This window comes from Hordeum vulgare, chromosome 5H (assembly GCF_904849725.1).
Source record: "Hordeum vulgare subsp. vulgare chromosome 5H, MorexV3_pseudomolecules_assembly, whole genome shotgun sequence".
NCBI classification, from domain to species: domain Eukaryota; kingdom Viridiplantae; phylum Streptophyta; class Magnoliopsida; order Poales; family Poaceae; genus Hordeum; species Hordeum vulgare.
This window is the reverse complement of record NC_058522.1, coordinates 457,542,578-457,560,083: the sequence shown is the minus strand read 5'-3', so window position 1 is coordinate 457,560,083 and position 17,506 is coordinate 457,542,578. Positions and strand designations below refer to the sequence as shown.

Sequence of the window (17,506 nt, the reverse complement as noted above, 5' to 3'; positions counted from 1 at the left end):
CCGTAGACAAACGTAGAGACATGCGTCGGACAACGTCAAACAGTTCACCACACACAGGGACCATCATGACAAATAGCGTTTGATCTCTTTTGCTAATGTGATGTCATCAATTCGGAACGCAGATGTTGTCCTGATCCTTTTCTATAGCAGCCACTCGCAGGATCCAATGGTTAGGGACACAACCATCCGACGGTTGTCTACTCGGCTGATCAAGCGTCAAGCCGAATGATTCGTAGCATCAGCCTTTTTCATACTATACAATCTCTCCCTAATAATAAAGCGAATTCGGTTTCTGGTCGTTCGTCTTGAAAATTACCCCTAAAGTTTGCATAAATTACCCACCGTGCCACCGGTAGGTAATACAAAATGTTTCACAAAGCAAAAAATCTTGGACTGGGCCGGCCCATGTAAAAACCTCCTATATTACGCTCTGCATGCTGGGAGAATATCCAGCACACCGTATGGGCCGGCCCATGCACAGGCGCCTGCTTTTAGTTCCGTTTAATTATTTATTTTCAGCTACATTTTATTTTTTTATTTTAAATAATTTAGAACTTTAAATAATCTTTAAAATTTTAATAAACTGGAAATTATAAATCAACATATTTAAAAAATTAAAATGTTTGTGACTTCAAAAACTGCTCGGAGTTTTGTAAAAAAATGCTCGCATATACAATAAAATGTTTGAAATTTTATAAAAATGTTTGTACAATAAGAATAGTCCACTATCTCAAATACAATTCCATGTATTAAAAACTATTAAATGCATCTAACAAAATGCTTTCTAATTCAAAATATGTCCTAAAATTTTAAAAATAGCTAATGTCTGTTTTGATAGTTTCTTTTTTTACTTAAAATTTTCCGTTCCATTTTTGTTTATTTATAATTTAAATAATTTAGAATTACAAAAACTTTTGCATATTAAAAAATAGGAATTTGGATTAAAATGCTGACAATTTTTTATTTTGAAATAAAAATAGGATTTAAAAAAAGCGCCGGATTTTTATATTTTTTTGCAAATTCCAAAACAATGTCCATGACTTAATAAATAGATTACTGATTTATAAAAATGTTTGTTTATTCAGAAAAACTTCATGCATTTCAAAAAATAGATTACTGAATTTAATAAATAGATTACTGATTTATAAAATTCTCCAACATCAAAAATTATGTTCGTCTTTTCTTGATTTGGCGGCCAATTCAAAAGAAAATATTTAAACCCGTTCGAAATATAAAAATATTCACGATTTTTAGTAAATGTTTGGAAATTGTAAAAAAATGTTCTCTATTTTAAAATCGTTCCCATATTTTTAAAATTATTCACGAAAAATCTAATGTTTGTACTTAATAATTAATGCTTATAAGTCTTTGTGACAATATACCTGTGTGAATTTTGAAGAATTAACTGTTGGATGGATCGGATTATTATTGTATGTTTTCTAAATTTTTTTCTTGAAATTCAGAATAAATCTTTGAGTTATCAAGATTTTTGACAACCATGATATATATTTTTTGAAAATGTAAAGATTGCTTCAACTTGTGAATAAATTTAAAAGAAGAAACATTTTCTTGCGTTTGTGCATAAAATTTCTAAATCAAGCGATGATATGTCAACATAATGTAGTCACCATCATTGGAGATTATGTTTTTTTCTTCCGTAGCAACGAACGGGCCATTTTGCTAGTTGAGCCAAAGTGATTATGCGTGAAAAATTGAGACGTTGGTGCATTTATCTCCTTTTCGAAGTTAGTCCTGAGACCCAACAAAGGCAACTCAAACGGACCGACCCAAACAAACGACGATTTTATCTGATTTTTTGTCCATTTCGGTCGGTCAAGCGGACCCGAACGTCCGCTTCCGCAAATGGATCGGCGCATGCGCCCAACGCTGGCCGGATCCATTTTTACCGGCGTGCGAAAAAAAATATATAAGTGCATAATTAAACATTAAAAACCGACCACGAATGCCGGCGAGAGTCCATGCGTCCGCATTACATTAATTAAACTTAAAAAAACTAAAGCTACAATGGCAGCCCTAGGCGGCGGCGTCGTCATCGGAGCCGGTGAGGTCGACCAGCGTAGGCACAGGGCCGGCCCACAGGAACGCCGTGTTCCATAGCTCATCTTCCTGCGCCTCCGTCGTTTGTCCTGCCGGCGCGGGCTGTGCTGGTGGCGGTGGCAGCGCAGCAGCAGGGGCACGCTCCTCCGCCTCCGCCTCCCATCGTTCCTCCTCCGCCTCCTTCTCCAGCTTCATCAGCTGAAGGCCTTCGGCAGGCTCCGCCCGCAGGTGCTGCACCCTCTAGTGCTCGAGGTAGGCTTGCTCGTGTTGCAGTGTCGTGTCCAGCCAGATGGGCGGTGCAATGACGAACTCGTGGACGATGCCGGTTCACTACTAGACCAGCCGCGGCTCCGTGGGCTCGGGCTTCGGTGGAGGTGGCACAACGCAGTCGCCGGCGGCCGACAGCGCGATGGCCTCCGCGAGCTGCCGCTGGTACGCCGCCTCCTCGTCGGCCCTGCGCCGCGCTTCCTCCTCGCTGTCGCGGAGAACAGCTGCGAGCGTCGCCTGGTAGGCGGCCTCAGCCTCCTGGTCCTCGTCGCTGACGACAGGCGCTGCTCTTCGTGCTCTACCGCGAAACAATACAACTCCCGGTTAGGGGAGTCAGCCGCGTACGCAGGTTCTCGCCGCTGCTCTCCTCTACATGCACCCGCGCCGACTGCGGCACGGCCGACACCAGAATCCTCTCCGGATCCAGATGCTAGCCGTGCGGCGGCGTGACATCGGGATAAGGGAGCGACACGCGGTGCTCGCAGTGCCACCATGCTTGGTGCACCGGGACGCTCACACGTTGGCGAGGCCGGTGGGAAGACGACGACAGGGAGATGACGCGGGGGTAGAGCGGGGCCTTGCCCTTGTTTGGGAAGCCGCCGGCCATGATGCTAGGGTTTTGGTCGCCGAGGAGGTGGCTGGATGTGGACGAGCGGGTTTCTAGAAGAATATGGCGGAACCCACCGCACGCTCGGATTAAAAAGGCCGGCCGCGGTCGCTGACGCGTGGGCCAGAGGATGGCAGCCGTCATAAATAATGTTGACCGCGGTGGTTGGGGGCGGACACCGAGAGGGCGCGCGCATCCGCTTCGCGTCCGCGCCGACGCATTTCAGTCCTAAATTTAGGCCGGAAATGAGTCGGCGCGGACGTGGAACAGACATGTTTTCAAAATAAATCGACGCGTTAAGCCATCATTTTTGTGTGCGTCGGTCCAAACAAACGGCGACGGATGAAATGGATCGCTTTATTAAAGTTGCTATAACCGCTTTGTTTGTAATGTTTTGGTATGAAGATGATGGTAGCATCCGTATGTTGTAGAATGGACAACCAATCCGGCCGTCGTCTTTAACCATACCCAATGAAGACATCAAGCATATCCGCAACGATTTCAGAAAGAGGCGGCACGGGATCGATGCCATGAGGTGGCCGTAGCAGGACGGCACGTCTTAGCATTGATTACTAGAATTAAATTAATTCTTAACACTCCCCCTAATCTATGCTTGACTAGGTGAATATGCACCATCTTGATAGAATCCTCCTAATATATGTCCGCCTTGAGAATGCTCAACATCTTCATCTTGAGAAATTCTTGTATAGTCTTTACAGTCTCCTCCAAAAACCCTGTGGGAAAAATATGAGGAGAATAGTGTAGATATGTTGCTAAAACTCCTTTAAACCCAGTGGGAAAAATAAGGAGAAAATTATGCAACATATAATGATTATTGTCTCTTGATAACTCATATGAGAAAAACCTTTGAAAAGGGAGAAAACTCATTGGGAGTTTAGAGAACAATTAATATGTCTTAAGTACTTTCTTTAAAAACCCTGCTAGGGAAAATAGAAAGTATGACATGTGATCTTTGAGAAGATATTGCCTCACTAAAAACCAATATGAGAAACTTGAGAGAAAACTCATAAGGGAAAAGAGTGCAATCGTACATGCCATTGAAAACTCCTTTAAAACCCAGTGGGAAAAATACAAGGAGGAAATGATATGGCATATAAAGACACTTGTGTTTATATTGTCTCGCTAAAAACCTTTTATGAGAAACCAATAGGGAAAACTCATCAAGGGAAAAAGGAGTACAATATATGCAATCTGATGATTGTTAATAGGTTATAGTTTGGGACATTACTCCCCCTGAACTTTGCAAATATGAAGGATGTCTCATACCAATTCCATTGACATGAACATGAGATTGTGTATAATCTGTTGGATTATAACAGTAGTTTGTTTGCAAATTATTTCCTCACTTTTCTATAATCCGTGAGGCTAAGTAATTTCCGAGCAATGTGATTTATGATATTGCTCTTCATATAACCTATAGGTATTGAGTAACACAAGTGGAAGTATCTTGATAAATCAAGTTATGTGATTCTGATGAATCTTAACCACACGATTTTGAGTGTGGTTAATCATTCTGCCAAGCCAGACATAGTTTTGCAATGCTTTAGGATAAAGCAATTATGTCAGAATGATAAGTGGAAATAGCCATTAAAATTCATTTATATGACTTCCATGTGAAGGCTATTCCAGCAAATTCAGTCATTGATATGGCGTCGTTGGGATCAAATAAAGAGCCAATATCATTACATCATATCATGGTCATATCTTCTATTTCCTGATGGAAATATCCAAGATTTACTATAATCTTCAGATATAAGATAATAGTACTTATATCAACCATATACCTTTTGTTTGAGGTTGCACTCCGAATAAAGATAGCAAATATAGTGTCAGGCCTGACGTAGTTTGCAAGTATATGAGTGCTTTGGCATTAGTGAGATATAGAACTTCAGGTCCTAGTATCACTTCATTATCACCCCTAGGTATAAATGGATTTTTACCTTATCAAAGGTAGTATGACCATACATGTCCTTTGTTGATATGATATATCCAAATTGAACTTCTCGTATATGTTTGGATATATGTAGACTGACAGGTATTCTTGAGAGAATGCTCAAGTTGTAAACTTAAGCTAAATTTGGTTGAATCCAAATTTTCCGTCTTGAGATGATTTTATGTATGTTTAGCTCTTGTAGAGACATTGATGATGAAATCATCATATACACTGAGGTGATGTAAGGAAATAAAATTTTGGTATTCCTTTATTAACACATAAACAATCATCATCCTTTGAGTAATCCTGTGAAGAAGGAACTCGTCTAGTCGGTAGTACCATATGATTCACGACTATTTCTAGTCATAGAGTGACTTCTGAAATTTTACACAATACATGTTGCGATTTGTTTTTGGATTTGGAAATGAAGCCCTTCAGGGACTTTAATATAGATTTCCAAAATGAGTGACTCATATGAGTATGTAGCCACTGCATCCGTTAACTGCATGGATAATATTATTTGTACTGCCAATGTTATTTATTATCGAAACATAATTCCACTCATACCAAGAGGGTATGTTACATCATAATTTGATGTCGGGTCTCGGCATGAACCCTTTTGCTACAAGCCTCGCTTTTTCACCACCTCATTGACTTTGTCTATAAATGAGAAGTTTTTAGTATTCCATATGGAAGATACTTATGAGGAGTAGGTATTACTGTGGTAAATACCACTCTTTGATGAGCGAGTGCTATTCTTCATTACTTGCTTCCTTTTATGTGAACCAATATGAGTGCAAGAGGCGCTCTACCATGGATTTTGGTTCAGGGCCCAAAAGGTTTTAGCAATTTTTAGAAGAAATGTATGTCGACGAAATGTAGTCTTTATTTTATATGATTCTGGTGGAATTGATGAAATTTGTGGAAATATATTTATTCCTTTTAACTCCTTGTGATTTCCTACAACAGTGGAGTCAAGGTGTTTCGATAACCCGGCACCAAAACATTTGTGCACATCTATGCCGGGCTTTGGATGATGAACATCCAGTGAGGTGTCTTTCAACTTGATGTTGAATTACATTTACTAGTTGAGGATTTGATTTCCTCTATTTCCGCGGAAGCATATGCGAGATTATATCTCGTGTGGTCAGATTTCTCCCCCTCTTGCTCTCATTTTGGGAGAAGAGTGGTTTATCAGGTACCTCCACTCTTTCTGACACTTTACTGCAGAAATATAAAATTGAGCGACACCTTTGTCATCAGTAAATGTAAGTGGCAGATTTGCAATGTGTTGCAAATATGTGATTCTAAACTTCTTGTTCAGATTCTTTGAGTACGTGGATATAAGGACTGAATGTGAATAACATTCCTAATTTATTTCTTGGCATTCTTTGTGGTACTTATCTCCCCCTAATGCCAGAAATGTCCTTATTGCTGATGCAATCAGCATACGGGCTATGAATAATTTTGATTGACGGATAAATTTTCATTCCTCACTTAGATCCCTAATTTTCTGTGAGAGCCCAATGATGTATGATGGAGTGGTGATATCGGTATGTAACCGAATTATCGCAGATAGGAAATACTTTGTTGATTTCCACGTAATTACTAAAAGGAGAAAGTAGTATGCTATGCAGTTGGTATGATTTATATCATACTTAGGGTGTGTAATGCCGTATTTGTCTAGCATGAGGCTAGTAAATCATGATTCTATAAGTTCGGTCATATTATTAATTTCACTATCTTTGATAAGATATTGAACTAAACCATTTTGGGTATGTACATAAAGTATTATATAACCAGATATTTCTTGTGAAATGAGTTCAACAAAGTTTTCCATTCGAATGGATTTATCCCTTGTTTAGGATAACTTGCTCTTACTTTGAGAATTTGAGCAATTGATTTAGTTATATCATTCATGGTTTGTGTGACAAGAGACACACTAGAAATCATTTTATAAATGTTTCCATGAGTACCATAAAGTATCTATAAAGTACCACATAATGGTTGAGTAATCCACATATCTTCTGAATGTGTTTAAGGAAGAATGAGTGGCTCATTTAGAATTGTAAGGTGAGAGTGCCTTAAATTAATTTCCCCTATGGCACATGTGGTGCACATAAAATCTGATGATTTGGGAAATTTTGCAACTTGTTAAGTTGTGACCAATAGAATTGTCAATAATTTTCTAAACAACCCCAAACCTGGATTGTAAGGCTTAAAACCAAATATTTTGTAAGATTTAGAAAATTATTGTGTACACAACAAAACTGAGTATGAATTGATTCATACATGCAAAAATTATCAAATATAATGTCCAAGAAATAGGATATTGGACATTTATACTACATGTAGTCGTACAACTATAGGCAAACAATATTTTAGGAATAACCGGGATATTACATGAAGTCTCCCATATTACTGAAAAATGAATTATGGAAACATATCATAGGCACAAACGAACTGATCATTCTTTTATTGCACTATATTTTTGGTTCTCCTTCTGATGAAGATTCGAGAACATCATTTACCAGAATAGTTTCTGGTCGTATGTTTGCAAATTTTCAAATTCCTCAATAAACTTATTTGCCTTTTAATAAACTCATGGTGTGGTTTGACCATATGTTTGAGGGTTTGGTAATCATATGTACGATATTTATCTAACCACACATTTGACAAGCTTAAGTGTTGTCTTTGTGATCATTTGAAAATGATCAATTTCCAAATAAAAGACAATTCTGTCATTGGTTGTCTTTAGTCGCCACTTTACTTTGAAGTCCTCATGGCTATATTTCGTTGCCACTGACTTGGTATATTCAGTACCAACAAGATTTTCAAATGATGGTATAGCACCTGTTGGGTGAATATGGTGATTTTAAGGAACTTTATATGTTTCTTTACCATGCAAAATGGTAGTACCATCATAAGGAGATGTTAAGTGTATCGAGGGCTTCTCAACCAGATTTGCATAGGAAAATGTTTGATCATGAGATCTCAACTTCAAGTTGATTTTATAATTACCAAAATTGTAAGTTGGATAGACTTGAGGTCTTGAAAAATTATTGGGTGATCATTCCAAATGTGCTCGGGGCAGCATGTTTCTCTTAAGGGAAATATTCAAGGTGAATAAATATTCATCCATTATGTACTTAGTTTGAGAACTAAGTGAAGTTGGCGACAGACGAAATACATATAAACATATTTAGCTATTAAGAGAATAGCCATGACATATATTTCGAAGGAGGAGTTATAGTGGCCAGAGATGCTGCATGTGGATACAATGACTGATGTCATGAATCATCTTACAATAAATACTCCCACAAAATCATGTGTTTACTGTATTTGGAAATGCCAGCCATGCTTTACTTGAAAATGCTAATGCATTTATTTAATTTACTGCTAGGAGTAAGTGGCATCTATGAATAAATGATTTGTTTGAGAACAATCATGGCCAAGGTGATCCTTGGTAAACCTGGGTGTATCCTTCATTATAACACATGTGATAAAATCATTGCTAATGTTTTGGATGTCATTCTCGAGGAAGTGTGTGACTTTAGAGTCATTACCAAAACGTATAGATTTTTCCTGTTTAACATTGGTTAGTCACTATGAAAGTATAACCACGATGTGATGTGGACCTTGCATAAGTGTTGAGACACTCAATCATTGCCATAAATTATGGGGTCCATCTTGATGGTGGACGACACTATAATTAGAAATAGTGACGTAGGCTCCATTGCCATGTATTTTACCAATGTAATAAAAGGTAATCATTGGAGTATGCAAATATTTGCATAATTTTCCAAGACCGATTCAAGCAAATTGAGGCTTGAACAATTCATATTGGCACAAAAATACCATTTTAGTATATCACAAATGTGCAAGAGCAATATTTACTATGAGAGTAAAATATTTTAGTGAACAACAACAATGAATGGTTCAGAGGAACAAATTCTAGTACGACTGATGCCTTATAGCCATATGTGTAGACCTCAATTTATATAGGATAACACTTTGAAGATAATCACCAATATGGTGTAGATCTCGCAGTAATAGCAAACATAGTCTGACTTCTGTCAGTAGATGTTCATAATTCTATTACCTTATGTTATGCTATAAGAAAATCACTTTGAAGGTAGTCATCAGTCAGAATGACATGATGTAGACCTTGTAGCAATAGTGGATAGTCTGCAAAATTTTTGCAGTAGATGCCAATATTACCTTATGATATCTAGAGGTAGTCACATCTAATATTAATATTTGGAAGAACACTTTGAAGGTAATCATCTCGTTAAAATGACAAGATGTAGACCTCACAGTAGAGGTGGATAATCTACAAATGATGTAGTAGATGCCACCAATACCTTGTGATTTACAAATAAAATCTGGGCTCATCATATTAATATTTGGAAGAGCACGTTTAAAGATAGTCGTCTTGCCAAAATGACAAAACGTAGATCTCACAGTAATGATGGATAATCTGCAGAATATGCAGTAGATGCCATCAAATACCTTGTGATTCACAAATATAATGTAAGGTAGTCATATTAAGTATGACACTTCGGAGTTGTTTTGAGTTTGCATCATAATTTCCAAGAAGAAGAAGAAAATTAATTGCAAAACATGGTTGTTGCACCAAGAACATTCTAGAAAATAGGTTTAGAATAATTGTTTACGTGGTGCTCATGTACGAATATTAAAAGTAGGAGGGTTGAATACAAAATTCGCCAATGGGATAAGGTTGCTTCTTTCTCCTGTGGGATTCCACGATGGGGATTTCCCCAATTTGCTGTGTGCCTTTACGAATCGATCGATTCTTCTGGCTTCCAGAGCCCATCGTTGCCGCTGTGCGCTGGACGCCGCCTGAGGAACTGCGCTGCATCCAGGCCGCGACCTCGCGCCGCTGCGCCCAGGGCTGTCACCGCCCGGGCTGAGGACCGCACTGCCGGTGTGTAGCCGCGTCTTGTCCTGTGCGGCTCTGTCCTAGGAGGCCGAGGGCCATGGTGAACCTTATCCTCCCCATCGCCATTGCCATTGCACATCGGCCTGTCACACCGCGCCGCGAATCACGCGGAGAGCAGCCCAGCCGAGGCCATGTCGTCCGCGGTCATCGTCTGCCGTGCGCGCTCGCGGTCCTCGCCGGGGTGCTTCGACTTGTCCCGGCGCACGCGGCCGTAGGTGGTGCAGGAGGCGGAGGGGCAGCGGCCGGTGGGCCGCGAGGAGAAGAAGGGCGACGAGGCGTCCGCGCTGCCTGACGACATGCTTTTGGAGGTCTTCAGGCGGCTGCCGCCGCCGACGGGCGCCGTCTGCTGCGGGGCGGTGTGTCGGCGCTGCGTCTTGTCCCGCGCCGCCACAACATGAGTGGGTGGAGACACGCAGGGTCCAAGGGCCTCGCCGCCACGCTTTTTCGCCGTCCGCTCTTCGTGGCCTTCTTGCTCTTTGCAGAGACAGTACTGATAACGTGTAATGAGAGGAAAAGCAAATGATCGGAAGAGTTTTCTCATTAACTGAAGATGAGGGTATTTATACCCTAGTACAGAGGCGGTAATTACATAGGCGGTAAGTGACGGTTGCTAAACTCTACAACCGCCTTAAGCATTGATTACTAGAATTAAATTAATTCTTAACATAACCGAGTTCCCTATTCTCGGCCGATATTGCTACGCATTGCCTTGACATTTCCATGTCGCATCACCATCTCTGTACTGAGGCCTGTTTTTTTTTAAAGTTGTAGAACTTTTTTTAATTTTAACTAAAAAGTCTCTAGTCCATACTCGTTTTTCTGCAGGGACTAAACAGAGATTAAAGGTTATTAAATGACATACAAAAAGATCATGTTACTTCTAGTTATATATACTAGAAATTATTAAATGACATGTTAAAATTAGGCATTGTTGAATTTTTTTATCAAAAAAGTCTAAAAACCCCTTTTATAAAGACTTATTCCTTTAGTCCCGCTGTAATGTACATTAGTACAGACGCATGGTGTCGATTACATCCATACACGTTATTTATAAACTCCATTGGAAATAAATCATACAACAGGCTGTCTATTATGCCAGCTAATACTCTAACCGTAGGTGCCTATCCAGTCCATGATGTGCGCTCAATCCGTGCGTGTGACTAGCGACAGACTCGGTACAATGGAAAACAAGCCGTTTGTAAACAGCGATTTACACGACAAAGATACTTCTGCAGACAGGCTAAACCGATTTCTCCTTTCTCTCTTCCCCACGTCATTTATTTCCGGCTTTCATCACAAACTGACTGTATAGCGTTGTACATGGCCTAAAGAAACAAACACTGCCTGACTACTGTCCTGTCCTCATTCCTTCGCCGCCTTGCTTGACTTTTGAGGCATTTTCCTTCCAGCACATGCAAGATCACACGGGGCACAAAATACGAGCCGTAAACAAACACGGGAGCACGAGCACCGAACCAACACGCATGCCGCCGCCGCTGCCCTGCCTATATATAGAGAGAGCCGGCCACTGCAGACTCCCACGAGTCACGACTCACACCCGTCCATCGGCCATCAAAACTTCACAGAGATGCTGAGGTCCACCGGCCGCCTCCTGCTGCTCGCGCTGGCGGCGAGCCACCTGCTGCTCGCCGCCGCCGGCGCTGGCTGCGAGCCGAGCGGCTCGCTCCGGCCGAGCCGGGGCCACTCGTGCCAAGACTGCTGCAAGGCCGGGCAGGCGTACCCGACGTACAGGTGCTCGCCGCCGGTCTCCTCCTCCACTCGTGCGGTCATGACGCTCAACAACTTTGACGAGGGCGGCGAAGGCGGGGACCCGTCGGAGTGCGACGGCAAGTTCCACCACAACTCAGAGCGCGTGGTGGCGCTGTCCACGGGGTGGTACAGCGGGGGCTCCCGCTGCGGCAACAACGTACGGATCCGAGCCAACGGCAGGTCCGTGCTTGCCAAGGTCGTCGACGAGTGCGACACCCTCAACGGGTGCGACCGCGAGCACGGCTACCAGCCGCCGTGCCGCAACAACGTCGTCGACGCCTCCCAGGCCGTCTGGGATGCTCTGGGCATCACCGGGGAGGAGGTCGGCGAGTACAACGTCACTTGGTCGGATGCATGAGCATGAACTGCGTGGCCGCCGGTGCAAGTGCAACTAGCTAATGTAAGGTGTATGCCCCCTCAAAATAAAAATAAAGATGTAAGGTGTACGGACGAATAAAAGTGCACATCCGAACCCACGTCTTTTTTTGTCGCTAGCAAAAACGCCCCTTGATTGCAATGGTAGAAAATACAAGCAACTTTAATGGGACGACCCATTTCATCCATCGCCGTTCGTTTGGATCGGCACAGACACAAAAGGCGGTTCAAAACGCCGACCCAAACGGACGCGCGTCCGGTTTTCGTCCGCGGGCGACTCATTTCCGGTTCATTCTGGAGCCGGATTTGCGTCGGGGCGGACACGCGACGGACGCGCGTAGGCTCGCCTTCTCTTCCTCCGGGCCCGCTTGTCAGAGGCACATTTGGCCTCCCCACATCTAAGCCTCGCCCGCCTCCTTCGTCGCCGACGCCGTCCCCCATTTTTGTGGCGACTCTGCCATCCTCCTCATCCGCCCAGCAACGCCGCCCACTCCCACGTCGCCCGCCACACTAGTGGGGACGGGGCCTTTAACCCCGGCCCGTAAGGGGCTTTAGTCCCGGTTCACCAACCGGGACTAAAGGGGCAGGACTAAAGGCCTAACCTTTAGTCTCGGTCCTGTTACAAGCCGAGACTAAAGGCGCTCCACGTGGGCGCCTCGTATCGCCCCAGGGGCAGGCCCTTTAGTCCCGGTTCGTTACACGGACCGGGACTAAAGAGTTTCAGATTTTGCTTATTTTTGGGGTTTTTTTTCTAATGAAATTATTTTTGGGTTTTTGGGTTTTAGGGTTTAGGTGTTCGGGAGATTAACGTGATGCCTCGTTTGGTGTTCGGGAATTAGTTTTCATATAATTTAAATAGAAATAATTATGCATATATATATATAAGATTAACTTATCTTACAAGCGAGCATATATATACAATTATATGCATATCTGAATTATCGGAACTAGAGCCCGTCTATTCGATTACATGGACGAACATCAGTAATGACCCCTAGCTACACTAAATTCTCCTTTGTCATCTATAGCTTCCGTCCTCAGAAAGGTCGCAAGCTCCTCTGCAACAGCAATCGCGCGTTGCTCTGGTAGGACCTTCGTCCTTATGGCCGTGTACTATATAAGAAGAGGAGATGAATATGAATATCAATCGTGATAACAAAGAATGACGAGTAAAAATAGAGGTGTGAATGTTCATTGCTTACGTCGAATCTGTGATCCTTGTGCTCAGAGGTAAACGTGTGAATGGTCTCGCAAACATAGTATCCACATAGATGCGTTCCCCGTGGCTGCTGGTCGCACTTTACGAGAATAGAATATATATAATCAAAATAATAATCTAGCATCATAGATGTATTGAAAATAGAATTATATCATACTACTACTTACCTGAGCCGCTCTAAAGGTCAGCTTCTCAGGCTCGATACCCGGAGTCACGCACTTGAACCGCTTTCAAACCCTGCCCGACAAGGATAATGATTTGCTAAGTTTTTCATTAATTGATATATCAGAAAATCATCGAAAGAGACCGATAGAGCACAAGAATGATTGAAATTACCCTTGGAGCATGTCCTGCAGGCTTTGGAACTGTTCCAAGGGTCTCGATAATGGGTCGAAGGCATCAACTCTTCCCTTATCAATTTGAATGTCCAACAGAATCCAATGGAAGCTGCACATCTATATATATATATATATATATATATATATATATATATATGTCAGTAACTTATCAATTACACTTATAAGTAAATGGACACAACAGAGTAAAGACCCTCACCTGAAGTTGTATGGAAACAGTATGTGGTCACAGAAATTTTGATCTGTTAGAAACCTTAGAAGGTTTTCCTCCGTCTCCTTGGGTTTATCAGTTAGCGTCGCTATATGTATTTTATCTGGGTCAATAAACCCAATATTTATGATGTTCTTTTTTTACAATCCAGAATCTCCATTCTGCATAATAGAGTACAAATTATATATAGACAATGAATTGAAATAACTAAACAAGTTATATGTAGACAACGAATTGAAAAACTTACAGACAATAGCAACTCATAAGCGATTTGTCGAGGGCGTCGCCATTGTACATCTGGAAGAGTTCATCAAAGTCGATATGGATTTCTTCGGGGCGGCCGTAGTACTCCCGTGGGACACTCACCACGATCATCGTTCTCCCATTCTTTGATTCACTTAAGTACCATGTATGCAAGTAACGCATATTTGTTGGGAGATCATCTTTGCTGACCAAAGGCTCTCCCATGACAAACTGTGGCTTAGGGGCTACCACAGCCTTGGGTAACCTGTCGTCTTGGGAAGCCAGAACATCTTCAACCGAGACACCCCATTCAGCCGCCCACTTCTTTGCTAATTCAAAATCTTGCCCCTGCACCGGAGGGGGAACATTCTCGGTTAACACCTTGAGGGGTGGGATCGACTGTTTGGCCTGTTGTCCAAGCTGAGGAACGTCTGATTTTTTCTTGCTTGTAGTTGAACTTGATTTGCTCCCACTTGCACTTGCACGTGATCTGCTCTTTTTCACTTCCTTCTGCAATGTGCGTGTATAGTCATCAGGCTTATGGTGTAAGGCATACTGTGATGGAAGGGTCGTGAAGTATTTTGCAAATGCTATTTGCTTCTCGGTGTATTTCGGGCGGGGCTCGGGTTCCTTCTTTTTCATCTGCGCATCGTGATGTTCCTTTGCTATCCTGGCGTTTTCCTCGGGGGTACGATCATAAGGTCTGATAGGAAGATTAGCATGAGGTACCTTTGGGAGGGGCGACCGTTTGCGCTTTGGGGGGCTCCATCGCTTAGAAATCGTCGGCGGAGCGTTCTTGGTGGCACGCTCCCGCTTAGTATCCGGAGCGGGCGGCGATGGAGACGGACGACCCAAGTCCGGCGGCGGTGATCGAGATGGACTCGTGTTGTGCTGGCCGACGTCATGTGGAGGGCTTGGAGGTAATGGAGGTGTAGGTGACCTGTGACGACTCGGAGGCGGTGTTGTCTTTGGGGCCGAGCCTGGAAGCTTGATGTAGTTCTTGTCCCATAGGATGACTCCACCCAGTACTTCTCCGAGTGTCCTCTCATCTTCGGGTCCAGCTATGTCGAGCTCCATATCATGAAACCCCATCATGATTTCATCCACCCCGACTTTAGCAAAGCCAGCTGGAATCTCACGGCCATGCTAGCGTGCATCAGGGCCAGAAGGTAAAGCTTGTCCGACGGCCACCTTCATGGATATGTTCTTGAATTTCTGATGGAGTTCACATGATGTTGACTCCTTGATTCCATCCACGGGGTAGCCGGGACCGCCCTCTATCATTCTTCGTGCATCGTCGGGCGGGGCCTCAGATTCAGCCACGCTGCTTTTCCGCTTAGATGGGGCGCCGGTAATATCAAGTGCAGGATCTTCCTGGCGCGGTACTCCTCTAAGCTCATCAATCTGCTTCTGTTGCTCGTTAATCCTGGCAAGCAACTGGTTGAACTTGTCATTCTCCTCATCCTGCTGCCGCTTCTTTGCTCTCTCTCGGCTTCTGTAAGTGTCTTGGTCTTTGGCAAACCCAAGCCACCACGGGTAAGAAGGACCGAAGCCTCGCGTTTGTCCTCCATGTTCGTCATTGCCGAGGACCAGTGTGAGCAAATCTTTATCTCTATCTGCAGTGAACTTTCTTTTTCCCTCCTTAATTTCTTTCACTATCCTTTTCCAATTCTCCCTGGGTATCCTAAGACCGTCACTGCAGATGAGGTCCCCTGTTTCTTCGTCGTACGAACCACCATGCGCAAGGAACCAATTTCTTGCTCTCGATTCCCACTCATCACGGAGTGGTTCAGGTACGATGCCTTTATCTAGCAGATCTTGCTCTTTCTTATCCCACTTTGGGATGGCAGTCTCATAGCCCCCTGGCCCCAGCTTGTGGTGATATTTCTTCTTGTCGACATTTATCTTGTTCTTTTCTGATAATGCCTAGGCATCTTCTGACTCCTTGTAATCTTGAAATGCCTTCCAGTGATTCGCCTGCTTGGCTAGATACCCCTCGAATACTGGCACTTTCTTTGTCTTCAGATAGTTTTTCCATAGCTTCTTCTTCCAGCTACGGAACAGTTCGGCCATCTTCTTTAGAGTCCACTGCTTGACTTTGGCCCTCAGTTTGTCTGCGGCGTCTTCATTCTCATATTCTGGCAGGTTGAAATGTGACATGAGATCATTCCAAAGATTATCTTTGTACCTTTCGGCGACAGAGTCACTATCGGCTGCCCCTTTGCGCTTGTTCCACTCCCGAACGCTGATCGGGACGTGATCCCTAACGAGAACTCCGCATTGCTTCTTGAATGTGTCAGCAGCATTCTTAGGAAGCTTGGGTTCGCCCGTAGGCAATATCACCTCAAAGGTGTAATGCGTCCGTGCATCCAACTTTCTAGTCGGGCCTCGTTTCGTAGCTTTGCTCGATGTGGAGGCCTAAGAGGGAGAAACATTCGTCAAATGAATGTATATGTATACAATATAGAGCTATCTCCAATATTTTTCACATATTACAAGTGATTGTCGAACTTCATATGTATACCTCGCCGGACTTTATTATTTCTTCACCGGCTTCTCCACCGGCTTCTCCATCAGTGGAGCTATCACCTTCTCCGTCATTGGACCTATCTCCTGCCCCATCGGCTTCATCTTCGTGTCGCTCGACCTCCATTCCATATCCGGAGGGGTTTAGATATGACGACGGAGATTCAGCTGGTTCAACGTCGGGGCCGTCTTTGATTATATCTTCGAGAAGTTCTTCCTCTTCGAGGTTCCTGATATGTGGATCCATAGTTCTGCAAAAAACGGACATTTGATTAACTAATAAACTAACAAACTATATAAGCGGGGTTGGAAACTTCGAAGTGTCGTTTTATATAGGAGGACCTTTAGTCCCGGGTCTTGGCTAGAACCTAAACTCTAAAATACTAGTCGGGCGGAGCCCAGTCCCGGACACTTAAGCATATACAATAGCAAAATTAAACTAGTTCTATTAATTTTCTTGCTAAAAATAAACTATTAACACTTAAGCATATACAATAGCAAAATTAAACTATTAACACTTAAGCATATACAATAGCAAAATTAAGTAATAATCTAAGAAACACTATTAACACTTAAGCATATACACTATACAATAGCAAAATTAAATGACAAAAAAAATATTTCTTCTTGTAACCCTAAACTAATTTTTCCTCTTCTTCTATTTTTCCTCTTCTTCTACTTCTTCTTCTACTTCTACTTCTCCTCTTCTTCTACTACTTCTCCTCTTCTCTTCTTCTACTTCTCCTCTCCTCCTCTTCTAATTTTTTCTCTTCTTCTACTTCTCCTCTTCTTCTATTTTTCCTCTTCTTCTCCTCTCCTCCTCTTCTTATTCTCCTTCTTCTTATTTTCTTCTCCTCCTCTTCTTATTTTCCTTTTTCCTAATTATACATATTACTAACCCTAATAATCTAGCACAAACCTAATAACAATAGGAATTAAATGACAAAAAAAATCTGT

The 17,506-nt window shown here is 42.7% G+C and overlaps 1 protein-coding gene across 1 annotated transcript; it reads left to right on the top strand.

Annotated features, from left to right (window-relative positions):
- Window positions 1-11,394: 11,394 nt before the first annotated feature.
- On the top strand, window positions 11,395-12,095 carry LOC123395981 (putative ripening-related protein 2). Its single transcript, XM_045091004.1, has one exon. The coding sequence runs from the start codon at window positions 11,438-11,440 to the stop codon at window positions 11,975-11,977; it is 540 nt and encodes a 179-aa protein (XP_044946939.1). The 5' UTR covers window positions 11,395-11,437; the 3' UTR covers window positions 11,978-12,095.
- The last annotated feature ends 5,411 nt before the right edge of the window (window positions 12,096-17,506 follow it).

Excerpts from the sequence above, each read along its gene's own strand:
- LOC123395981 (XM_045091004.1), top strand. The coding sequence starts at position 11,438 with ATGCTGAGGTCCACCGGCCGCCTCCTGCTGCTCGCGCTGGCGGCGAGC.